The sequence below is a fragment of the Clytia hemisphaerica genome, unplaced genomic scaffold (genome assembly GCF_902728285.1).
Source record: "Clytia hemisphaerica strain Z4C2 unplaced genomic scaffold, Clytia hemisphaerica genome assembly, whole genome shotgun sequence".
Classification (NCBI taxonomy): Eukaryota; Metazoa; Cnidaria; class Hydrozoa; order Leptothecata; family Clytiidae; genus Clytia; species Clytia hemisphaerica.
Genome location: NW_027104090.1, coordinates 1,515,997 through 1,540,269, shown reverse-complemented (window position 1 = coordinate 1,540,269; position 24,273 = coordinate 1,515,997). Strand labels below are relative to the sequence as shown.

General features: G+C 36.1%; 4 protein-coding genes and 2 long non-coding RNA genes across 6 annotated transcripts in view; 4 read left to right on the top strand and 2 right to left on the bottom strand.

Annotated features, from left to right (window-relative positions):
• LOC136812802 (uncharacterized) overlaps window positions 1-6,846 on the bottom strand; it is a 28,090-nt gene extending 21,244 nt beyond the window's left edge. The window contains exon 1 of the long non-coding RNA XR_010847398.1: window positions 6,756-6,846. This is a non-coding gene — a long non-coding RNA (uncharacterized lncRNA). The remainder of the gene's footprint in view (window positions 1-6,755) is intronic.
• The window catches only part of LOC136812806 (uncharacterized), an 88,080-nt gene extending 71,099 nt beyond the window's left edge, over window positions 1-16,981 (top strand). The window contains exons 2-3 of the long non-coding RNA XR_010847399.1: window positions 15,434-15,483; window positions 15,641-16,981. This is a non-coding gene — a long non-coding RNA (uncharacterized lncRNA). The remainder of the gene's footprint in view (window positions 1-15,433; window positions 15,484-15,640) is intronic.
• Window positions 153-3,112, top strand: LOC136812797 (uncharacterized). The gene is made up of 4 exons (XM_067069322.1): window positions 153-698; window positions 1,431-1,661; window positions 1,946-2,219; window positions 2,630-3,112. Exons 1-4 carry the CDS (start codon window positions 191-193, stop codon window positions 2,802-2,804), a joined length of 1,188 nt encoding a protein of 395 aa, XP_066925423.1. The 5' UTR covers window positions 153-190; the 3' UTR covers window positions 2,805-3,112.
• Window positions 4,396-7,979, top strand: LOC136812800 (uncharacterized). The gene is made up of 5 exons (XM_067069324.1): window positions 4,396-4,616; window positions 5,218-5,604; window positions 5,823-6,056; window positions 6,717-6,990; window positions 7,713-7,979. Exons 1-5 carry the CDS (start codon window positions 4,490-4,492, stop codon window positions 7,933-7,935), a joined length of 1,245 nt encoding a protein of 414 aa, XP_066925425.1. The 5' UTR covers window positions 4,396-4,489; the 3' UTR covers window positions 7,936-7,979.
• Window positions 9,060-14,129, bottom strand: LOC136812696 (threonylcarbamoyladenosine tRNA methylthiotransferase-like). The gene is made up of 11 exons (XM_067069221.1): window positions 13,997-14,129; window positions 13,447-13,567; window positions 13,190-13,293; window positions 12,768-12,934; window positions 12,224-12,369; window positions 11,896-11,956; window positions 11,646-11,765; window positions 11,239-11,301; window positions 10,569-10,652; window positions 10,074-10,253; window positions 9,060-9,822 (listed from the first exon to the last, which is right to left on the bottom strand). Exons 1-11 carry the CDS (start codon window positions 14,127-14,129, stop codon window positions 9,670-9,672), a joined length of 1,332 nt encoding a protein of 443 aa, XP_066925322.1. The 3' UTR covers window positions 9,060-9,669.
• A 344-nt stretch (window positions 16,982-17,325) lies between the features above and the next one.
• LOC136812796 (EF-hand domain-containing family member B-like) lies at window positions 17,326-24,273 on the top strand. The gene is made up of 13 exons (XM_067069321.1): window positions 17,326-17,509; window positions 19,678-19,737; window positions 20,043-20,186; window positions 20,372-20,474; window positions 20,698-20,886; window positions 21,452-21,581; window positions 21,790-22,099; window positions 22,239-22,602; window positions 22,798-22,874; window positions 23,101-23,301; window positions 23,507-23,566; window positions 23,723-23,824; window positions 24,116-24,273. The coding sequence occupies exons 1-13, from the start codon at window positions 17,459-17,461 to the stop codon at window positions 24,128-24,130; spliced, it is 1,806 nt and encodes a 601-aa protein (XP_066925422.1). The 5' UTR covers window positions 17,326-17,458; the 3' UTR covers window positions 24,131-24,273.

The window sequence follows — 24,273 nt, the reverse complement described above, 5'->3', positions numbered from 1 at the left end:
TAGAAACGGTTGCAAAGTATTCAAGGCACTCTCCTCCAATTATTATTACGCGAAAAAGGATTTGGGAATGATTACCGAAAATTGTCTCTAACGATAGATTAGTAACTGAATATAATACAAAAGAAATTGTTTTTCATCGACATAATACTCATTCATTCATTTTTAGCCACAAAAACAAGAATAAAACACAATGGCGATTACAGATAGTATCAAACAAATTCTTTCGGTCAAAATCAAGCCTAGACATGATTCCTACTCTGATCAATTCTCTCGCATCTTCATGGTCAAAATCATGATGATAAGCGCTTTGTTGGTCGGGTTGAGCTGGTACACCGATAAAATTAATTGTATCATTCCTTCAGCTCTCGGTGTAGATGGGAACTTCGTAGCTCAAGCATGCTGGATCAACGGTTTGTACGTTTACAAGGATATTCGTTACCATGTCAACGATATTGGTTACTATGGGTTGCCACGGGATATCAATAATGACGGAATGTTCGAAAATGGTGACATTTGCGCCACAACTGATTCCTCACATCGAGTGAACGAGAAATGCCGCCCTATGGAAAAGACCTTCTATTTACAATACCAGTATATGACCTTCATCATGGCCGCCCTCGCTGTGTTGTATTACGCCCCATACGCCTTCTTCAGACTGATCAACCAAGATATTGTTTCCTTGAAAGGCTCCATAAATGGTGAGTATCAAATCCGTTTTAAATTTTGGAGCTTGTAGAGAGCGACAAAGCAACGCCCATCGTTTTAATGTTTGGATATGTGCAAGGTGGTACAGCTTTGCAATTATCCAGAATTTGTAGATTTCTACGAACATAATCAGTACTAAAAATCTGAACCTTTCGTCACTGTAAGTCCTGCAAAAAATTCCCTTTGTGCACTAAAAGTCAAGCAGTGTAAGAAATAAACTTCCACGAAAAAATGTGGAACCAAACCACAATTTATATCAAGAAGCAAAATGATACTTTCTTTCATTATGTTATTCTGTAACTTTATGAGAAAGGTCTGGCCTGACAAGTGAGAAACCAGAACCTTTGAAAGCATGAGGCGAGTGGATGAAAGATTACAATGAATGGATAAAAAATAGATGACGAATGAATTTAAAAAGATGAATGAATGAATGAATGAATGAATGAATGAATGAATGAATGAATGAATGAATGAATGAATGAATGAATGAATGAATGAATGAATGAATGAATGAATGAATGAATGAATGAATGAATGAATGAATGAATGAATGAATGAATGAATGAATGAATGAATGAATGAATGAATGAATGAATGAATGAATGAATGAATGAATGAATGAATGAATGAATGAATGAATGAATGAATGAATGAATGAATGAATGAATGAACGAATGAATGAATGAATGAATGAATGAACAAAAATGTTCCCTTTTTTCTTTCAGATAATGATGCAGAGGGTATCGTGAAGAATTATTTCAACTACAAGATCAACAGTGAGTTTCGTATGCGAATGCGAATTATTGGGAATATTATGATCAAACTCCTTTACATTGTTGGCAATGTTGCAGCTTTCTTGATTGTGGATGGGGTTTTGAACGGTGACTATAAGACGTATGGTATCACTTGGACCACGTGGTCGAAATTACCCAACTCGATGGCTTACGATTATATGGGTAAGTCGACATTATTGTTTATTCATGGAAGGAATTGGAGTTTTTTTGGAACAGTGAATTTTTGGATAAATTTCACGATGAAAATCTGCAATCTACTTAAGATTTTCAGCTTTTCACTGAGAATTCTCCAAAAAAAGAACTATGAAAGGCTTTACATTTTCCCTGTGAAAGAGATTTGACACATCTGAATAAGTGTAGCTGAAACAGCTTATGATCAATGGTAGTTGATTGGTTAGTCACTCCAAAATAAAAAAATAATAACATTTTCGAATCTACCATTACAGGACAACGTTTGAGCGCCAAACCCGGCAACATCTTGCTACCATCCTTCGCATTCTGTGAAGTACACGAAGCAGCGCAAGATATCAAGAATGTCATCACTAACAAGCATAAGTTCGTCTGTGAGCTCTCACAACATATCTTGTATCAATATGTCTTCATCATTTGTTGGTTCACTATGGTCATCTCCATCGCTGTTGCAGTCCTTGGATTCATCATGCAAATTGCTGAACATATTATGACAATGGCTTGCTTTATGAAGGGAGGTGCACCAGCAAGGTTAGTGAACTATTCTCTTGTGTTCTCATTCGGCGTGTGAGCTTCCATAACCAAAACTCGAGTTATGATATATGAAAAATATTGAGTTATGGGGACTGGCTTCTAAAGGGTTTGAGAAATGAAGGAATCAGACAACTTGTTTAAGTTAAGTAGACCATTCGAGTTTGTTCACATTATGGATAATTCGTTGTATTGAGTTAAAGAGACCCTAATGTGAGCCTCAAATATCTCGCTCGTGTTAATAAGAGACTTGATCTCTTTCACTTAAAGCAGGTAGATTTATGAAATTTTTGAACGCATTCTAAACGATGAGTATCAGCAACCAGTCTCGTTTCTTAGTTCATTTTGGAGTCTATTTCACGAATATTCTTGTCAAAGATGTATTCAAATGATCTATTCTCCTCCCATAGGAAAATGTACCAAGTGTTGACATTGAGAGAATGTGAATATCTGGAATACATTCGACGCAAGAACATGCCTTTGTATGGAGCCGTCATTCAAAAGCTGAAAGAAGAGAGATATGACGGTTTGGCCAACGACCAAAAACCGATGTATGACGGCGGAAACTCTTATGAGATGAATTAAAGTGATTCAGTCAAGCGCACCATATTCTTGTACAGATAATATTTTTTACAAAAACGAATATTGAATTGGAAAATTCGTGAAAGAGGGCTTTAGAAACCCGAAAACTGGGTCCAAAATTTTAAAAGAACAATAACTTTGTCACAATTTTTTACACTTTTTTTAATAGATTTGTACAACTTTTTTTAACGCAACAGATATTTTTTGATACAATTTTACATTTTATACTTTATCATGTTTTATAGTAGTATTTGTACTATTATTTTGGTTAATTTTCTAACTTCAAAAAAACGAACAAAGTCACCAAACTATTTGATGCCATTATAAGTCATTGTCGAGATCGAAAGCGACCCAAAGGCTCTCTTGTCTACCCGAAGGTAGGGGAGGGTGCCAATCATTTTCTTGGTTTATCCATTTACCCTTGATCATTCTAGTTAGTTGCTGAGTATCAAGCAGAGAGGTGTCTTCATCTCAACGTTTTGTTTATCATCAGAAGAAAATACTTTCGTCTTGGATGAGGTATAGAGACCGAAATAAGATGGTTTAACATAATATTCTGTATTTAAGTCAAAGATGACTGAAAATCAGTTCCTATATAATTTGTTACAGTGCATGGTCGAGAAACAAAGGACGTTATAAAAGTTCAAATTTGAAGCATGATATAATTGTACTCCAAACTTATCAGTTTTTACTAACGGTCATATGAAGAGATAAAGGTCGATACTATTCTAAAGTAAGAATGAATCGAACGATTCTGACATAATTCATTTCTCACATAATCACCTTGATATTTCCTGGATAAAAACGATTGAAGTAACAGAGTATTGCGTGATAATCAAAAACCAATAAAGAGCAAACAATAATCGAGAATAAAATCGTAAATATTTTGACTTCTTGTGGCCTCGGTATGTATGCATCACCAAATATAATTTCAATTTTATCTTATAAGAAAAGTGGAAGGATTTCAATAACTTGATACAAATACCCTGGGAACAGTAGTTTAGCTTTGCCATTAGAGAAACGATGTTTTAGGTTCTTACCGATTTAAAGTATCGGGCAGTAACTGGGGGCGTTTACTTTGAAGAATAAAACTATCCAAAGCTTTCTCTAAACCTAACATCTAAAGTTTCTTACAAATGATGGAGAGTTTGTATCCAGTTTATTAACACCCTTTTGAAAGTTCTTTTGCGGTATATATCAACCGAAGACAAGTTGACAACATTTTTGTGAAAGAATGATCAAGAAAAATGATTTTCAAAAACCATTATCGATATCTGATACAATTTTCAGTGATGAAATTTTAGTCCTGTTTGTCTTTTGATGACTTATTTTGATGATAGTGTTGAGGCAAAGCGTTTACTTTCCATAAATGGTAATTTATAATTGCATCAGCACTCCATCGCATAGGTGAGGACGGTATATTTGAGGGGATTACAATATGGTAACCTCTCTCAAATAGATACAAATCAATTCTCGAATATAAGAGGCAAAGAAATAGATTTGGTGGCTTCAAGTTTTAAGGAAAATTGGAATTCTTAAGACTTGTTTGAATAATAATTGCACCAATGTTTAAGTGATTTCTTTCTTGACAAACTAGTTAATTCAAAAGCATTTTTAAATATAAAAAGACAGCAGTAAGAAGGGGACAACAAATTTTTGTTGGAAAGATATTTCAGTGTTAATTGAAGATGACGATCACAGAAGATATAAAGGATATTATCAGTATCAATATCAAACCAAGATATGACAGTTGGTGTGATCAATTCACCAGAATATTCATGGTCAAACTGATGACAGTGGGTGCTCTCATATTAGGTAAGAAACCTGTTTGTGATAATTATGTCTGACGTGTGTCCAGCTTGTGAAAGTCACTGACAGTGATAAGTGCGAAAGTCAATTACCGTATATTTGCTAATCAAACTTTTGGTGTCGAAGCTACTCTCATTAAGTGATTTGAACCAAACGATGGTCGAGCAGTCTGAGATGGCAGTGTCACTGCGACTTAAAAAAAACTTACTCTTTCTAGGTCCGTTCATGTGAAAGCAATGCGAAGTGTAGAATTCAAGAATTACTAGGAGGTACTACAATAATTAACTGTAGGCACCAGTAAGGGAGAACGAGAAGGCTTATGCCATACGTTTACGTTAGATTTAGATTATTGAAAAGCATCTCAGAAAGCATAGGAAGTTAGATGTCAACACATTCATAATACACCTGTTCATATATGAGTGATGTTAGTGAGTGGAGTGCTTGGGATTCGAACACAGTCCATTGAGGTGCAAGTCTGTGATCGAAGCCTTCACACTACCAATCGGCAGAATGTTAGTGAGACACAGTGATAGCCTTATCCAGATGGTGAGTGAAACGGTAAACTCGGTATACACACCTGTTGATCCTTTATTCTCATTTACTATAGGAATGAATTGGTATTCCGACAAATTTACGTGCGTCGTGCCCAGTACGTTAGATTTGGATGTCGGCTTCGTTTCACAAGCGTGTTGGATAAACGGTTTGTATGTGTATGAAGAAATCCGTTACCATGCCGATGACGTTGGTTACTATGGAATACCGACCGACATGACGTTAGATGGAATTCACCCGCAGAGTGGGGAAATGTGTGCCACCATTAACGTAGCGCATAAGATCACAGATAACTGCAAACCAATGAAGAAGACCTTCTTCTTACAGTTTCAATATATGACTTTTGTGATGGCGTTGTTGGCGTTACTTTATTATTTCCCATACGCCATTCACAGATTGGTCAATGAAGATTTAGGGCATCTGCAAGACACCATGATGGAAGGTGGGTAGCTTGAGAGTTCAGACAGTATACCATAAAATACAGATAAAGCAGATTATATTAAAAGGCTGTGTATTTATTTAAACCAATTGAATTTCGGTTTAGCGGCCAAAACCGCAATTCAATCTGAAATGCAGTATGGGTTCTACAGGCTTCTGACAACCTTCACCAATCAAATCAATCAATCAATCAATCATCAAATCCTTTTATTTCTCCCACAGAAACAGTAGATGCTGAAGAGGTCGTTAAAAACTTCTTCAACAAGAAATACAACATGGGATACCGTATGCGCATGCGTATTTTCGGAAGCATTATTGTCAAAGTGTTGTACATCGCATGCAACTTGTTCGCTTTCCTGGCCTTGGATTTTCTGCTGAATCATCAATATATGACTTATGGTGTGAAATGGATCAATTGGGTTCAACTGCCCAATGAAATTGCTTATGATTATATGGGTAAGTTTGAGATACTAGAAATTTATGATCAGATATTTTCTCCCTTTTATTATCTAAATAATCCACAAAATGACTGTATGATTAGGTATAACTCATCGCTACCACCGAGTTCTTCTAGCCTTGTACGGCTTCAACTGCGCACCAAGGACGATAAGATACTGCTCTATGAACGATAACATAGTCTTAGGCTTCTGCTCATCCTCTAGTGAAAAAAGTTTCTTATAGGAAGTATATCTATAGAGGTCTGCGATTCAGATTAACATAGTGTATACAGCAACGGCTTGAGAAATAATTATAAAATTATATCTTACTTCCGGGTTTTTTTCTATCCAATTCGACACGAACACGTTTTTTATAAGAAAAACCTATATAGGAACATAAGGCTTCAATGGCCAAAAAGTTGAGAACATTTTTAAAGGCTTTGTAGACCTTAAAACACCCAATTTCTTTAAAAAAATCAGCAAAAATACTCAAAAATTGGCGAAATTAAGAACATGTTAAGAAAATTTTGAGGCTTAAAAATCAAAAAGTTAAGACCATCCGAAGGCCTTAAATATTTTGGATGTTCTTATAAAAAAAGTGTCTCAGAATATATTGGTCATATCTTAGAGAAATAAAAAAAAGCTTTATGCAGTAAACATAAAATAATTTTCGCTGCAGGTGTTAGGCATTATCCAAAGCCTGGAAACGAACTGTTACCTGCGTTTGGATTCTGTGACGTTCGCGAAGCATCTCGGGATATGAAACAAGTGGTGACGAACAAACATCGCTTCATTTGTGAAATTTCTCCTCACACTTTGTACCAATACACCTTCATTGTGACTTGGTTCTTCATGATCCTCAGCACTCTCATCTCAATGTTAGGCTTTTTGTTACAAATCTTTGATCATGCTTTCACTATACCGTGTTTCCTGAAGTCAGACGAGAATGCGAGGTGAGTATTGAAATTTTCTTTTCCTTCACTTTCCCAACAACTTCAAACCTTGATAGAGAGAATGCCAAGAAGCATACAAAGCAAAAACATAAAATCCGAATATGGATGAATGTGAAACATTTTTTGTAAACGAAAAACCAAAAGATGGCTATCGAAAATCAAATTGATTTCCCCCGGTAGTCGCCAACTTAGACTAAGTTGACTTGTAGACCAAGAATTTTTAATGAAGAAATTCTACCTACCTACTAATAGGAACATTTTGGTCATCAGTTTATCTTGGTATTTCATTTCTGTATTTCTGTTTAATTCTATGTTCTGTTTAATTATTATTTTCATTTTCATTTTCTCAAGCCTGAAAATGAAAAGAAATGGAAACTGTCTGCTAAAGTTTCTCTGGGATTATCCTGTTGTGAAAGCTAAATAGCGAGGGGTTGAGGAAGGATGACTTCACTTATCTTTATTGATGGAAAAGAATGGCTCTAACTTTGTTATGGTAGGGTAACTTTGTTATGGTAGGGAAGAATGGCTTTAAACGACCAAGATCAGGGCAAAGCGGCTTCAAAAACAGGCAACTTTTACAAATCGAGGGACGGCAAGTTTAAATCTTTATGTTACAGAAGGTTGACCTTATCTGGGCGGGCGGACAAAAAAATCTTATATTGGTATATATAAAGGACTCCCGTAAAATTCAAACCTCATAAAAAGCATTTTCGTTATTGTAGGAAAATGTACAGTAACATGACATTACGAGAATGTCAATACTTGGAGTTCATTCAACAAAACGATATGACTTTGTATGAGAACGTGTTACAGAAATTGAAGGAGGAGAGATATTGCGCTATGGTGGGTACACTGACCAAGAGTCAAAAGATGATGTTGATGTCACCCTCTGGTGACACTACCCCTTTGTTTAATGGTAATACTATGGAGATGAAAGAGAATTGAAAGAAGGGGAACAAACTTTGATTGTATTCAATTGTAGTCTTTATTTAAAGATGGAGCTTTGAGAGGTCGGATGTGAATGATTTAATGATTTAAGATTCTTCCGTTTTTCACATTAACGCAGGTGATAGTCAGCTTCACTCTCGTCACTGACCTTTATATATCTCTGGACTAAGCTATATCCGCCATCTTTGATCGGAATTTTTTATGGAATTAGCACGTCTAACAGCGCTACATCATTAAAAGTATTCGAGGAAAAGTAGATCTAGCGCTCTATATGCATTTTCACAGCTATTGACTAGTGCCGCCATTAGGGTACCAATTTCAAGAAATCTCCGATCAAAAAGATTTTTGGTTGGCCGGGATTGAGTAACTTGGTCCAGGAATATATAAAGGTCAGTGACTCTCGCTTCAAAACGCCTTCTAAAAATATACCCATGGAAATATTCAGAAAAATGAAAAAATGAAAATAGGACAAACAGATCTTACACTCGAGACTTTTTCCTACTTTTTTCAATTTAATTCTTATAAAATAAATATTTTATGATGATAAAAACTAAAACTCAACCTCTTGTCAATAATTTTATAAAAAGGTGTATTTTTCCAAGAAGCAAGGAAGTATTTTGCACTCTATAGAATTATTAAAACCAGAGTTTTTGGAAAATTCTACGAAAATATAAAATTTGATAATATACTTCTTGTAAATAGTGATTATTTTTTACTTTTGTACTTCAACATATTTCTGTGTTATACAGAATTTCAAACAAAAAAAACATTCCTTTTTCCTTAAAGGTTTTATTTTTACATACCCGTTTCATATCAGACACATAATGAATTTTGGCCTTGTATTACAATGAAGTGAATGAAGCTCTCATGTTGTCTTCTGACCAGCCACCAGAACCGTTGGGAAAACAACGGATCCAGCGAGACTTGAACTCACAACCATGCCATTCGTGGGTATTTGCTCTACCATTGAGCTACGGGTCCATATGGAACTCGAGGACTCAATTGCCACTCGAAGTGAATTCTTGTTTACTGACTGGACAGAGACAGTGAATTGGGAGAAATCCATCTCCACATTGCTAGTGTGTTTGAATCCACCAACTACTACACTAACGGAAGGTTAGAAAAAAATTATAAAAACATATGTTTAAAAGTGACTGAAAAAAAATTTGAAATGAAGTGCTTGGGACTGCTAAATAATAAACTTTTTTCATTTTTCTATGAAACAAATATTGATTTCTTGTAAAACCATCACCAAACTACACACCAATCAACATAAGCCATTCCAAAATAAGCCGACATCAGCCTTCCCTTAAATCATCATACACCGGAAAATCTCTCAGGAATTTAATGGATCAAAACTCATTTTCCATTCGCAGTTTTCTTTGTTGGGTACTGTGCTCAAAACCGTTGAGGGCAGCTCTTGAATCCTATCCTGAGTAGCAAACTTTGACACAATACCATTTCCGTTCCTGACTTCAATCATTACGTTTTACGAGTCGCCTTTATTCATTATCCTCTTTGTTCGATCTAATGACTTGCAGATGTATCATACTCCATCAGAACATAATCATGCTTTCAATATTATGATATTCCAGAATTCAGAATTTTGATATTTGTTTTACCCACGACTCCATACGTTCAATGCTCTAAATGCTGCACTCAAACTCAAGTTCAAACTCAAAACCATTCGTAGTGAGTCCCTGTACAATTGAATTTAACATTTCCATCATTTTACGACCAAGAGAAATGCTTTTTGCGGACGTCATGGAACAACAAACAAACGTCTAACGTGATGGCCATCAACAACACGAAAAGTCCAATATGTAGAATGGTCGTCCACATGGATTGGGGTAGTGGTTCCTTCAATTGGTCTGCTAGGCTAGGCTGTAATTAGAGAAGTTATGAAATTTTACAACAGCGTGGTGGCTAGCGAGTAAAAAGACTGGCCCCCTTCAAATTGTTTTTCATTGATCGTCTGGTAATCAGTAGCCTTCTTGAATGGGTTTATTTACTGAAAGCTTGTATTTTTATCGAAGGCGCTAGACATCTGCAGGGACAAGGATACGACAATGAATAATAGTCAAGTGTAACTTCAGCCGAAGAAAAGTTTACAGGCTAAAATTACTAGATCTTACCTTTCTCTTGAGAACCATGGGTGCACCACTAACTTCACCTTTACGTAATGGCTCAGTCAGCCCTGGGTTCACGATCTCCGTATTATCAACAATTCGCCCCTTCATGAAATGTTTTCCTGTTTCATAAATCTCAACTTCTACCATCTTTCCCATGAGGTCTTGTTCACCTTTCACTAGTACCTAGAATTCAAATAGAAGTCTTTTACTTCTTCAATCCCCTTTTCCTTTTTATTTATGTATTTATGATTCCTGCCAAAAAGTGGAAAAGTTTAAAGGGATGGTTTGAGATATTTGGCCTGTAGAAACCTTCTGTGGTCCTGAGTTTTAAAGCATCTAAGCATTTTTGTCCAACTATAAGTCACGATATAACAAGTCAATCTGTAAACAACCCAGAATTCAAGAGAGAATTTCCGTGCTGTAGCACATTGTAAAAGATTCATTTGAATAGTCAAATAGAGAGGTTTGTACGATTAGGAAGAAGTACAAAAGATATACCTGATCGTATGTTTTATTATGTCCAACATAATGCACTCCATCTTTCGCTATTTCTGTGATCAACACTCTTTGTTTGCGACCCATCTGATGTAGTAGAGAAAATATGAATTCATTTTAGATCTAAAAATATCCACGTTTTCCTCGAAACTTTCAATGAAATGCTCTCAATTCTTGGCAAGTCATTTAGTTTCAAATAATAACGATTTTATTTGACATGATTTTCAAAGATACTTTGTCTGTAAGTTTCCATTACTTACTCTCGGGCACATAATAGCCTTCCCCCCATCACTAATTAATTTTTTGAAGATTTTGCACCCAGGAAAAAAAAGTTCCCTCTTTTGTCCTAAAATTCTGCTGTATTAGCCTCCTTTTCAAAAATTTTCCACCCAGGACATTTTTATTACAACCCCCCCCCCCCGCTTTAAGTTTTGAGATTTTTTCCAACCCCCTGCTTACTCCAACCACCCCCCCGGCTATTAGGTACCCGAGAGTACTTTATATATAGATATCAACTCTTTTTTTCCCAAGTATTAGTACGTATTTCTAGTTCTCCACATATATTTTAATCATGTCAGCTTTAATACGGTGAAAAGAACACTGACGTTGCAGCTTTTCATTATGAAGTTTTTTTAGCAATGATACATCAGGACACATCAAACAAATTATTCACCTTGTGTTCATAAGGAAAGTACGATTGGAAGATGGCTGACACTCTTTTCGTTCGATCTTTGACCTATACGAAAAAGTTAGGGTTTAACGTGGTGATGTTATGGGTAGGTGAAAAGTCATCTAAGAGATAACGAGTATTTGAGCATTATAAAAATTACCAACCGGTGTAATTTACCAAAATAAGTTCGCTCAAAAGCTCAAAGTACCAAATTTGAAATTTTTTTCTGGTAAGCCCTAAAGAATAACTCACTTCTTTCGTTGAAGCAAATTCGAATTAGTGTTCTAGGCTCAACAATGACACATTAAGAAGTTTAAACAATGACATTTTCAATCAATTCTGTCAACTATTCTCCATTGAGAAACCCTGATCTTGTTTCCCATTTGTCAACCCTTCGAAATGACACAAACCTCGTCTGTGGGAATTCTTCGCATCTTGGCAGCAGGCGTCCCAGGTCTTGGAAAGAATTGATTGATAAACAAACTTGGGAATTGGTATTCTTCAACTAATTTACAAGATTCTCCGAAATCCTAAAGAAAAAGATGATCTAACATTAGTCCAATCTTCACTGCAACAACTTAAATCAATATTCAAGCAGGTGCCCTATAACAATGTATATGTGATTGATATTATAGTCCTCTATATCGGAAAAATATTTACTTCTTCGGTTTCTGTAGGGAATCCACAAATCAGATCCGTTGCCACCGTCAATTCTGGAACTCTGAAGAAGAAAAAAAGCCAAAATAAACTGATGTTAGAGCTTTTATACTCAGCTTTCATAGAGTCGACACTGATCGCACTGATGCCTTAACCATTCGACCATCTCTCCGCTTTTTTAAGCCATCAATGAGCAATAAACAAAAGTAAATTTACGTGGAATCCCACTCGTAAGAAACATGTCTCTGATAGAAAAATTGATATTATCTTAATACACGGTATGAATCAATAGGTCTCATAAAATTTAAAATTGATTGATATCTACTTATACCTTGCTTTGAGGAAGTCGACAGTATGTTTGAAGTCTTGTATAGTGTATTCCCTTTTCATGTCGTTTAAAACACCGTTGGAAGCTGATTGAACGGGGATGTGCAAAAAACTATACACTCGTTCGTCGTTCAGAATTTCCGCCATTTCCTGGAGAGTGAAAGGTGAGAGATTCAAACTTCTCCCCTTAAATCAAACTTTTTCTTAATTTATATTTGAAGTCACAAAAATTAGTAGGGATAAATGTTAAGACTATTTTACAACATTCCTCCTCGAACTACAAGCTGTGACTAGATATTGTGGCAAGAATTCTTCCCCCTGTAATATCAATGTTGGTGGGAGGAAAGGCTGCCAACATGCTCAGAAAAAGCTCACATCAACACTGATATTAGGGGGGGAAGAGATTTTTCAAGAAATTGCCACATATTTTGTCACTGATTGTAGAAATTTTTTTTTTGAATCTCTTGTTTTGGGGGAATCTTTACAAGACACCCGGCACATAAAGAATTTCTAATGTTTTCTGAAGAACAATTAAAAAGGCAGCCTACCGGTAGATATTCTTGAATGTATGGAGGGTTGGTCATCCCGATTCTCATCATGCACCCTTTGGGGATGACTTCAATGATCTGCCACAAAAGGTCAGGTAGACGAACACCGATATCCTTCCCATAAGCCCCTGTATCTTCGCTGGTCAACCATAATTCAACAACTCCCTCTGTGGATTGTCAAAAGGAAAAAAATTTACTTAATTAGCTTGCAATATTTATTGACTTCCTCAACCTTTGCAAACCCACAGTAACTTGGAGATTGAAGATTCACAAAAGAACTTAGAAATTTATTTAATAATAAAATGAATAATGGCTACAACTCTCAAGAGATGATAAAACTTTTATTTTAGGTCCAAATGATTGAAATTTTCGTCCAAGTTAGAGAGATATTTAAGTGATGACACATTGAAGTTTCCTCCTACCTTCAAAGGACTGTTTAACTCGTTCTACCAATTCTTCTGGAGGATACGAGCCTAGTTCTCCTCTGGCATGTTTTGTTTTACAATATGTACATTGGTTGAGACACCTATCAAAGAAAAAGAGATTTATAGCAACATAAGAGAAAATGCTTGAATTTAAAAGTAATCTTAAGACAATATTTAAAAGATTCCGGACAATACATTTATTTTTGAAGTACTGTAATTCTACGAGGTTTAGGCAACAAATTTTAAAATTTTACCCAGTATTTATGGCAATAATTTCGATCAAAGGGTTTTTCCGGATCTTTGGCAAGTCGAGTTTAGCACCGCCTATCTTCTGGCCCTCCTTCTTCTTCTGGCCTAGCAATCGAACAGCATGCCCTGGAAGATTGAAGAAAAATACAGTTGAGATTAAATACAATTTCAAGTTTCAGTGGCTCTGATGGTCTGAAGCTGAGGGCTTCTTTCTGACGTCAAGATTTTTTTCAGATTGGTCAAAATCGCATTCAAAAGGGGGGGGGGGTGGGGTCAGTACTAAATGTAAGACATACATGAGTACTAAAAGGATTTTCGCTAATTTTTTTTTTTTTTTTTTTTTTATGAAGATTTACAGTCCAGGCACACGAGGGCCTCTAAACCGATCTATCGTCTACAATTACAAAGATCTTGATTCGTAGCGCAATGGATGTTCCATCCATGCCTTGGTTAGTTCTTCTTTGAACGCTTTGATGCTAGTAGCGTTAACAGTCTCTTTTGGTAGCTGGTTCCATGCTGTCACACATCGATAGTAAAACGACTTGGTCTGGACACCTCTAAATCCATCGTCTGCAAAGTTTGGTATCAGTTCGTAATCGTGAGTTCGAGATGGACGCACCCTGCGAATAAACTTTCCAACTGTGGTGTCCTTATCGTAGAAGTGCAAGTGTTTGTAGATCCGAACCATGTCTCCGAAGTGTCTTCTAAATTCGAGAGAAGGCAAGTCAAGTTTTCGTAGGCGCTGCTCGTATGGTAGATTAGTTAACCTTCTGACCATCCTAGTGGCACGTCGTTGAACGCCCTCAATTAAGTTGATGTCCTTACGTAGTTTTGGTGACCATATAGATTGGGCATAGTTGAGATGAGGCCGGACAAAGGTTGTGTACAGAGTGAAGAAAGTTTTAAGGCTAAGGTCTTCGAAACCTCTTCTGATGACTCCTAGAATGGAATTAGCTTTTTTCACTTGTTTTGATATGTGTTCTTCAAAGGATAAGTCAGAGTCTATCAGAACACCGAGATCTTTTTCACGAAAAAATGTTCAAGTTGTTCACCTCTAAGTGAATAAGGGTGCGCGTGGACAATATTCCAATATTTACCGGAGTGAGAACGTGGCACTTATCTGGGTGAAATCTTAATAGCCCAATCATTTGACCACTAGTTACATCAATATGCCAAAAACATTTTGTTCAACCACCTTCACTTCAAGATAGGCCACCATAGAATGAACTTCCTTTTATAGGATGAACCATATTCATGTGGCTTTCAGCCTTGCACTCCATCACAGAGGCTAATATTTTACTAACTAGCCCAGAGAAAAATTTTAAACCTTTATTATTTGAATGCATGCCTTTTTAATACTCAAATATAAAAAAATTAAAAATTTTTAACTTGGTCATTAGTCAAAAAAGTCATTAAAATTGATTAGCCTCTGTGATGGAGTGCAAGGCTGAAAGCCACATGAATATGGTTCATCCTATAAAAGGAAGTTCATTCTATGGTGGCCTATCTTGAAGTGAAGGTGGTTGAACAAAATGTTTTTGGCATATTGATGTAACTGTCAGGCCACTGGTGTTCCCCTCATGCAAAATCATCGATTCTGTAGAGGTCACGAAATTGCCAAGTACAGACGTCACAGGACGTCAGAAAAAAAATTCAAAATGGCTGCCGAGCGAACACTGACAAAAACAAAGAATCAGGAGCTTTCAATCAACTACTACAGCAGAGTAAGACAGAGAAATGCTGTGAAATCAGGTGAAATAAAAAGTAAACAAACTTTGAACCTTTTTAGGCGGCAATCACAAATATCTTCATTTTGCGTCCTCGTTGGGTTTAAAAAGTGAGTCGGTCGGTCGGTCGGCCAGTCTGGAAATGGTGCACGATACTCCGAATATATTCGGCGTGAGGCTCTAATTCCTTTTGGCGTATTGGCGTAAGGAGCAGCTACAAAGTAAGATATTGGCATAAGTCTAACCTTCAAATTTTTATTTTCAGGGCAACACACGACGACAGAACACAGGAGCACTCCTCGCCATTTTTGATAAGTAAGCAAACGACAATATTCTATTCATTCTTCTCAGTAATCCGTTGTTCACCCGAAATTCATCCGATTATATATCGTAAGTCTAATGCATAATGTTTATTTTGCCGAACAGTAGCGCATTTTCATTGGCAGTATACGCGGGATTTTTTCTCTTTCAGCTTCAAGCAAAAAGTCAAACGTGGATGACGAAACGGAAGAATAACACCGCCCGCCTCAGAAACCACCCGTCCGCCCGTGAGATCGCGGTTTACCGTTCACCTTTATCGGTGTATTGCTTTCTTCCGAACAGAATTTATCAAATATGAGATATCTTTCAAGCTTTTTCAATCATCAAACCAGGAAAAATAGTTGATTCTAAGCCAACTTTCAGGCGTGAAAATGCTTAACATCCCAGGGTTTTCGGGGGCTTCGCCCCCTAAACCCCCCATGCTGAAAAAATCGCACCTGCGGCACACAAATTTTTCAATTGTTAAAAATATTTTTGCCTACGGCGTCGTAATTCAATATCGTCTTTACACCTTCGGCGTGGCTTTTGCACCAATTCCACACTGGTCGGTGGTGTTGGTCGTAAAAAATTTCGGGTTTCCATTTTTCCATCCATTTTTGGAGTGCATTCTTGCAGGAAACTGCCAGCCAGCCAGCAGCCAAAACAACCGCCTGTAATGGGTGGTTTAAAATTATGACCTTTGAACACTGTGACCTCCGACCCCAAAATGGCGCATGTACAGTAATGACAAAAAAGTCAAAATGCTGCGAATGCGCTAGAAATCGCTCGCAAAAAATCGGGAATAAATTAAATTTTTGAACGAAGGAAAAGTCATTGACAGAAAAAGTCTGACAAATTTACCGACTCACCGACTCAATTCTACTCAATTTTCGAGATTCGGTCGGGCGACGCGAAACGAAGATATTTGTGATTGCCGCGCCTTACTCTAAAAATAAAGAAAATATTCTAGCCGTGGTAATGTTTACACACAGAAATGAATCCATTTTCTACTAGACCTACAACAACCACCAGCAAGGTTTCAAACCACGCTGCAGCAAGTGGGATGAACCTTCGCACAGGTCGACCACCCATCCATGCATGCCCATGTGAGGGGAATTGGGTAGTCAGTTCAAGATGTTGACAGGGCGCTAATTGAAAGCGTCTATAGTTGAGAAAATGGGCCTCAAAGCCTCCTGCGACTCAACCAAATAGGAATAGAAAATAGAAAATAGGTGTTAGACACATCACACCACATCACATCACATCACATCTTTTTTTTTAATGCATGTCAGGCACAACAACAGAACAGGGTCATATATTTTCTGAGTAAAACAACGTCAGATTCAGCAAACCTATACATACATGCAATAAACTTTCAAAGTCACACATCCAAGTGAAATTATACTAAAAAAAATAGCTACAAGTCACAAACACTGGAATTTTGAAAATTTTTCAAAAATTTGTCCGAATAAAAACACACCGGCTTTTTACTTATTACCTAAAGGTAACTTAGGTTTTCAGAAGTATCGCGCGGTTAAAATTTTTAACTATTATTGAGGGGAGGGGGATATTTTCCGCTGAGTGTTACTTAAAGGATAAACGGTATAAAGTAAACAACCTCCCGGTTCAGGGGGTGAAAATTTCTATTGAATAACCAGATCAAAGAAATTTATTGATTAAAAAAGAGTAGAAAAGCAAATATTACACTACCTACATCAAATATCGAATAAATAAGCTCAGTTGTTGATGATTTTAAGTAGTATTAACTAATTTAATACCTAATTTAATAATTACATAATTACCCTTGTACCTCAAAAGTGGTCTTTTGGATATAACCCTAAACCACGTTTCTAACAACAACGATGTAATCAAAACAAAAAAGATCAATCAAAAATCGAAAGTGGTAACATTGCCCAAATTTTTATGAGCAGTTGGTTGGTTTGGATGTTCGCAAGAGATACATTTTTCGTGTATTTAAACACTTATTAAAATGCTAAGTAACAAAGGAAGGTTTAGAGACCGAAATCCTGGTGTTGTACCTGTAAGTTCAAATTTAAAATATTAATCTTAATTGGTCAATTTTATCTAGCTAGACACACAGTGTTTTGTTGTTTGTTGAGAAAGGAAGGGTTAGAGGGAAGATTATGAAAGTCAGTCTTCACCATAGATTTTTGCTAGTTAGGATGTCATGTCGAATAATTAAAAACTCCAGTCTCAAAATAACGGCATATTAATACATAATTATTATAGGTATATACGTGCATTAGTTTTTTCATTTTTATTGTTGTTTTTTACTGCTCTGGAGTTTTTAATTAAAAAACCAGATAGTCACACTAGGAAATCAATCGAGCCTTCAGAAAAAATAACATCAGTCATCTACAGGATGTATTTGCAACAACAAGGATGAGAGCTACCTGAATCAAATTCAAGACCCCAAGACAATTAATTAGGACTTACTTGAAATGAAACAAAATGACCAATACACCGTTTAGGAGTCTCGCCTCCTCCACCGTGTTCCACCGTGAAAACGGTTGGTAAAAATGCGCACTTTAGTGCTGTGGAAGGTTAGAGGAATGTAAACATTGTCAATTTTTTTCTTTCCTTTAAAAAGAATGACTTATATATATTTGAACATGATATTCAATGATAATTTTATGGATCTCTCCTCAAAACTCACAAAAATTCATCAAGAGGAAAAGAAGTTATGATTAAAAGGAGTTCTTTACCTACCGTTTTTCTGCTGAGTTTCCTTATGAAAACCAAATTTTTACCTACCGTTTTTTTACGCTCTCCCCCGTAGTTTCCCGCGATCACTAAAATCAAAACAATGGAAAATTGTTTGGACGCGTGCACAGTCGACACTACTAAACGGTGTATTGCACTAAACGTACGTGCAGCAGCCAATAATCAACCAACCAAATTTTGTCATTCAATTCCCGAGACAGCTCTTCAATTTGTTAGGCCTTTATTATACGCTAAAGTAAAAATAATTCCGCACATGTAAATGGGTCATTGTTTGAGGTTCGGCAAAATTCTCAGGAAATAAGCCTATCCGGCCGTGCACGGATCTAGGTGGATGTCTTCTCCCCGTAGATCTTTTTCTTGGGAAGTTGTTTTTCAAATTAGTTTTCAAGGTTGGCTCCGTTCCAATTTTTTCATCTATGGCTCAAAATTTAGGTAATTTCTCAAGGTTTTTGGATCGGTTTATTTTTTCATAATTCCCTTTAGAAGTTTTGTGGCGCATTCTTTTGTTTACGAGTGAAGTAAACAATAAAGTGCCATTGCAGCATTATCTTTGATACAATTTTCGGTGGGACGTAAAGTGTGACTAACTGAGAGTGCTGGAATAAAACCAAATTACGGGACACCTTTCGATAACCACGACACCATTTTGACTCTATAAATCTAACTATCTATCTATCTATATATTTCATACTGAAAGGTCCTAGGACCCATTATCCGTACATTTGTTTGTTTAAAAAAATGAAATATGAATAAATAAATAAATAAAATGTTAAGAGCAATAAAATATTTTAAAATTTTAATTAATGCTTGTTAACGTGAAAAGAATGAATAGGATTAGTGGATAACCAAGCATGCAGCCCTGCGTGCTGTGATAGATCGTGCTTGAGACTAGGTTTGATATAGAGAAGTACTAAAGAAGTACTTAAAGCTAGCAGAAAGAATGTAACTTGAAGTAGCCTCAGTGCTGGCCACAAAAACATTACGTAATGACTCCACAAAGAAGTGGCATGATTGATAGCCTGATAGTGTTCCAGGTTTCCAATTTTTTTCATCTTTGGCTAAAAATTTAGGAAGTTTCTTTTAATGTAAGTAGTGACTTGTAACTGTCAATCGGGGTTACTTTCATAGCCTCCAAATAGATGGATAGAATAGAATGCAAACAAGGCATGTTTTGAGTTTTGACTTAAAAAATATAAATCAAGGACCAGAAAAAATTGTGACTTGAAGGCTGTGAAAGTTACTCCACAAAAAAGTATATTATAAAAGTAACAATTGGCGGTACTCTGCTTCTAGAGAAAATGATGGACAGATTAAAGTTAAATTCATTTGTGGATGTTTGTAGGTGCTCAGGAGGATAGCTTATCTTTTAACTTGGCATTTAGTCCCTATTTTAAAAGTGCAAGAAACAAATGAAACCTATGAATAAATATAATTTTTATGTTCACTTCTTTTATAATGTTTCAGGCTGGGAAGCTTTTTGATAGAGGAGACGCTGCAAAAGAATGTATGAAAAATCCACGAAGGGTAAGTGTATTATCTGTATTATGGCTTTCATATATTTCCAAAACTTTTCTCCAATCAAAGTGTTGTTAAAAAACAGTTTTGAAATTTTAAATTATTGAAATGAAATCTGTCTTGTATTAAAATTAGCCGCATAATAATACATAAACTGTACTGTAAACTGCCTTTTCTTAGGAAATTGCTTTAACATAATTAGAATTTTACATGTTTGAGTGCTTCTGAAGTCGAATAAATTTTTTTTCTCAAAGGTGCCAGATACGCTTTCTAGAATACAGTGTGTTATCAACCATTTCTTTTTTTCTGTGTAGCCGAAGACACCAGAAGAGATCTTTAAATTTAAATGTTCCACTCAACCAGCACCAGGAAAAAAACGAATATTTTATGGTCACCATGGTGACCCGGATATTGCATCACACATTTCACATGGTATCAATACAAAACCATCTTTCATTGTAAGTATTATCTGACACTTTGGTTTCTTTTGGGAAGGAATTAAACTAATGGATTAGGCTCTCTCGTAATTAAGGTTGATTCAATTTTATTTGTCTTTTACTTAAAATAACATTATGCTGTACTTTTCACGATATGTCAAATTAATACTTTTATTTTCGATTCGATCCGTATTGTTTTTTTGTAGGCCGGTGAGATGGTGAACCCCAAACCACAAAGTTATTTCAAATTTCGATTGAATGAGAAAAGAGAAGATGGAGTTTATGCTAGCCATCAACGTGCACCCTTAGGTAATTTCACCCTGAAATAAGGAACCTCAATATAATTGAATAATTTTTATAAGCTACGTAGATATCGTTACATTTGAATTTTGAATTTGAGTTTTTCTAGTTTGACGCCAGAGCTTTTTAAAAAACTGAGTCTAATGTAATGATTTGTTAACATATGTTACAAGAAATTTATGATAATAGCTTTACGAGCACCAAAATAAGAACAATCCTATCATTCGTTCAGGACGCAGCCACGACCAACGTAAAGGCCTACCAGCGGGGATGGATCTCGATGAAAACTTTGGTCTTCCAACCATCAAAGATTGTAGTGCTGGAGAATTGGTCAGCCCTGCCAAAAGTTATAAACAAGTCAAATTGGAATCCAAAGAGGGATTGGAGTTGTACAAAAAAAGTCACAGTGCCTACACTGTCGGTACGTTGAAATGTTTTGTTTTATGGACTTGGTGAAGGATTTTGGATAAACGTTCCGCGTAATTACTCGGAATTATCAATATCGTACGACAGATTGGATTTTCGAATCTCATTTCCCGCGAAATCGTGAGCTTTGTTAGAATAACGACATGTACCATGTTCTATTCATGATATGCACCATTGCAATGTCTCCTGACATTACATCATGGACCCAACAGCTGATTGGTTGTAAATGATGTAAAATCAGTTAATACCTCACTTTCAACCAATCAGCTGTTGTTGGGTCCGTGGAAGAAATTGCATTGGTGCATATCATGAATAGCCTACTATTATCCCAACACGCGATTTTTTATCACTCCTTCGCGTCTACTATGGAGAACTGTCGACGCCGTGATTATTGCAAAATTCGACGTCACTATAGGGGGATAATTGTACAAAAGGTTACAGACGGAACGGTGTCGAGGAAAAAGCTGTGGTCGTCTTGTACAGACAACATGTTCTACAACTCCTTAACATTTATTTGCAGTTAGATTTATTGTTTTTATTGAATTTTTGTCATCTTGCAGGTGAAAGTTATGATCGGCAGTATGATTGGAAGCGAATTCCAAAGACCAGTTGTTTCGGCATTGATACTCCTCACGATAACCGAGGATTGAATACTAAGAAAACTTTGAAATGGCTTCAAGAAACAAGAAGGTATAAACAAAATACTAATAAAAGTCAATGCTAATTCCTTCAAAAGGTTCACTATAATGTATCACAGTGTTTCCTTTCGGATAGTTAGAAACATTTGATTTGATTTGATTAGTGATATTTGAAGGCGACGTATTTATCAAAGCTCAATCTCGTGGAATCCTTTCCGGTTGTGTCAAATTTTTCCTTTCAATCGATCTTTACTTTTTAGCGAAAAGTCATCTCATATCACATCAAAGCAAGTAGACGATTTTCGTGAACGCCAAATTCCCAAAGTTGGCAGAGTACACGACCCTATTAAAGACACGATGAACGTCAACTCTGACCACGTTTTTGGTATCATCGCCCAACCTGATGAGTATGGAGCTGGTGATTTGATCAACATGAGAAACGAAAAGACATTCTCTCTTCGAGGCAAAGAAAGGGAGCATGGCTTCTTAGCTGCTATACGTCAACACATGAAGAAAGCCAATTACCACAATTTCACTGACTTGAAATCTGCGTTTGAGTTTTATGATAAGGTAAAAAGTTTTTGATGTGATTTGTTTTATAGATTGATTAATTAAGTTCTTCTTGACATTGGTTTAAATTTGATTACAACAGAAAAACTCAAAAATGGGTTTCTAAATCTTTAACACTCTTTGACAATTAAATTTTTAGGATAAGTCTGGGACGATTGATATCGGAGAATTAAAGCAAGTTTGTCAAGAACTTAAACTACCCGTCAATCGAGTCGTCCTCGAACGTTTATTGGCTTTATGTGATACAAACACTGATCAACAAATAGATTACATGGAATTTGTCAACTTCTTGAATTGGAAAGATCAAATGCCGACAGGCCTGCCACGTGGAGATCAGGCGACTGATTATGACAGGAAGATCATGGAGAGCATCCGAAGCACCAATGAGAATCAAGTAGGGGATGATGGATCCATCGACCCTGGCGTTCTACAACATCAAACTGATATTGCGAATTATTTCCAAACGTCTTCCTCACTTTATGGAAAAGGAAATTTAGATAAATGTAAGTTATATTTCGATAAGATTTTTTGTGGATTTTCTATCTTTTTGTACTGTTCAAAATTCGGTGAATATACGTAAATGTCGAATGTTGTCGAATCTCGATCATCACAAAGTCATAATTCCTGAACCTTAATACTATTGTGATACGTAAGTTGAGATTCTTACAGATCAATGGAAAACCTCTTTTTGATCTTAGATGGACGTCCATATGGCATACCGACCATTCGAAGTGATATACCAGCTCCAAGGATTCGCCGTATTGGAGATAACACGGTTAGATTGAATCTTTTTAATCAATACATATTTTCACCACCGAGGGGAAAGCGATATTTGTGATTTGATAAACTAGAGAGTGAATTCTAAACGAAACAGCATTGTAAAGCTATGAGTTTCCAGGCTAAAACTACTATGACAGTCAAAAAATATGATATAACAATAAGAGATAATTATGTAGTTTTATCGTTTATCACATTAATGGGTTATTTCTTTCGATAATTAGAATTACGGTGATGAATCAGATGCTCATGGTTTGATGAATCCATCCATCTATTCCAACAATGGTGTATACGAAGAAGACTTCTTCAAAGGTCGACAACCACACGAAGTTCGAAGAATTTGTGATAGTATTGGTGTTGAAATGACTAACGAAATGTTCCAAGAGATCTGGGAACAAGCCCAAAATGTGGCTCCTAACGGAGAGGTGGGTTATTGCATTACAAATTGATTTCCAATAAAGGACTGGCTGACATTCGCTCGCTTAGAAAACACTAACATTTAATATGGCGGTATCTAAACCTAAGAAAATGCTAAAATCTCTTGCTAAATCAGACTTACTTCATGATAATTTGTATTCCTTTACTTGTTTATTTTTTCCAGTCTTCATAAACGTTTCGTTTTCACTTCAGGTATCAGTTGAGTCATTCCGTCACGTACTAGATGAACAAGTAGCTGACAAATTTCAAAAGGTAAAAAAATCAGATCATAATCGAGTGCGTCAAAAGGGGCGCGTAGTTAACTTCGATTGTCAGAACAGATGCCTCTTTGTAGACTTTTTAATCCATCACCTAATCTCCAAGTTTAAAAACTATGATTTCAAATGCATTCCATCTCTTCAATTTCAGATGGCTTTAGAAGATCGCAGTAACACTTTCCAAGATACTTTACGAAAAGCAACGAACACCAAACCAGCCATTTATAAAACCATTCTACCCAAATGTAAAGAGGTAAGGAGAATTCTTTTTAAATGACAATTTTTGGTTTGACACAGATGGTTTTTTCGAACTCAATTTAGAAATACTGACACATATTGACACCATCAGTTGTGCCGAAAGCTCTTACTGAAAGCGGTCGATCAAAATGATCTACTGGAAGGTCTGAATCAAGGCCGTGCCAGTACAGCGATATCTTTTGATAAAGAGGAACTTCACAAATTTTAAAAGTCTCTAATGGTTTGTACAAGGTAACTGTGGTTATAAGCATGAAAACTAATTATTACCCTTTTTTGTCTATTTCAGCTCATCACGGCATAATTCGAAGCATTTTTTATTTTCAATCCCTGATTTGTATATTTTTTCAATTACAACAAATAGAATGTATAATTTTTTTAATATAATGATTTTATAATTTTTTTGTAAATAAAATAATAGCTAATGGAAATATAAATCAAATTCTC

What these genes read in the sequence shown, in the direction of transcription:
- LOC136812797 (XM_067069322.1), top strand. Translation starts at nt 191, where the DNA reads ATGGCGATTACAGATAGTATCAAACAAATTCTTTCGGTCAAAATCAAG. An exon ending in CTTGAAAGGCTCCATAAATG is followed by an intron (nt 699 to 1,430) that starts GTGAGTATCAAA and finishes TTTTTCTTTCAG; the next exon opens with ATAATGATGCAGAGGGTATC. An exon ending in AAGGGAGGTGCACCAGCAAG is followed by an intron (nt 2,220 to 2,629) that starts GTTAGTGAACTA and finishes CTCCTCCCATAG; the next exon opens with GAAAATGTACCAAGTGTTGA.
- LOC136812796 (XM_067069321.1), top strand. Translation starts at nt 17,459, where the DNA reads ATGCTAAGTAACAAAGGAAGGTTTAGAGACCGAAATCCTGGTGTTGTA. An exon ending in CGTTTGAGTTTTATGATAAG is followed by an intron (nt 22,100 to 22,238) that starts GTAAAAAGTTTT and finishes TTAAATTTTTAG; the next exon opens with GATAAGTCTGGGACGATTGA. An exon ending in TAGCTGACAAATTTCAAAAG is followed by an intron (nt 23,567 to 23,722) that starts GTAAAAAAATCA and finishes CTTCAATTTCAG; the next exon opens with ATGGCTTTAGAAGATCGCAG.
- LOC136812696 (XM_067069221.1), bottom strand. Translation starts at nt 14,129, where the DNA reads ATGGTTCGGATCTACAAACACTTGCACTTCTACGATAAGGACACCACA. An exon ending in TGCAGACGATGGATTTAGAG is followed by an intron (nt 13,568 to 13,996) that starts GTGTCCAGACCA and finishes TCAATCTTCCAG; the next exon opens with GGCATGCTGTTCGATTGCTA. An exon ending in ACTTTCCTTATGAACACAAG is followed by an intron (nt 10,653 to 11,238) that starts GTGAATAATTTG and finishes CTACTACATCAG; the next exon opens with ATGGGTCGCAAACAAAGAGT.
- LOC136812800 (XM_067069324.1), top strand. Translation starts at nt 4,490, where the DNA reads ATGACGATCACAGAAGATATAAAGGATATTATCAGTATCAATATCAAA. An exon ending in GCAAGACACCATGATGGAAG is followed by an intron (nt 5,605 to 5,822) that starts GTGGGTAGCTTG and finishes TTTCTCCCACAG; the next exon opens with AAACAGTAGATGCTGAAGAG. An exon ending in AATTGCTTATGATTATATGG is followed by an intron (nt 6,057 to 6,716) that starts GTAAGTTTGAGA and finishes TTTTCGCTGCAG; the next exon opens with GTGTTAGGCATTATCCAAAG.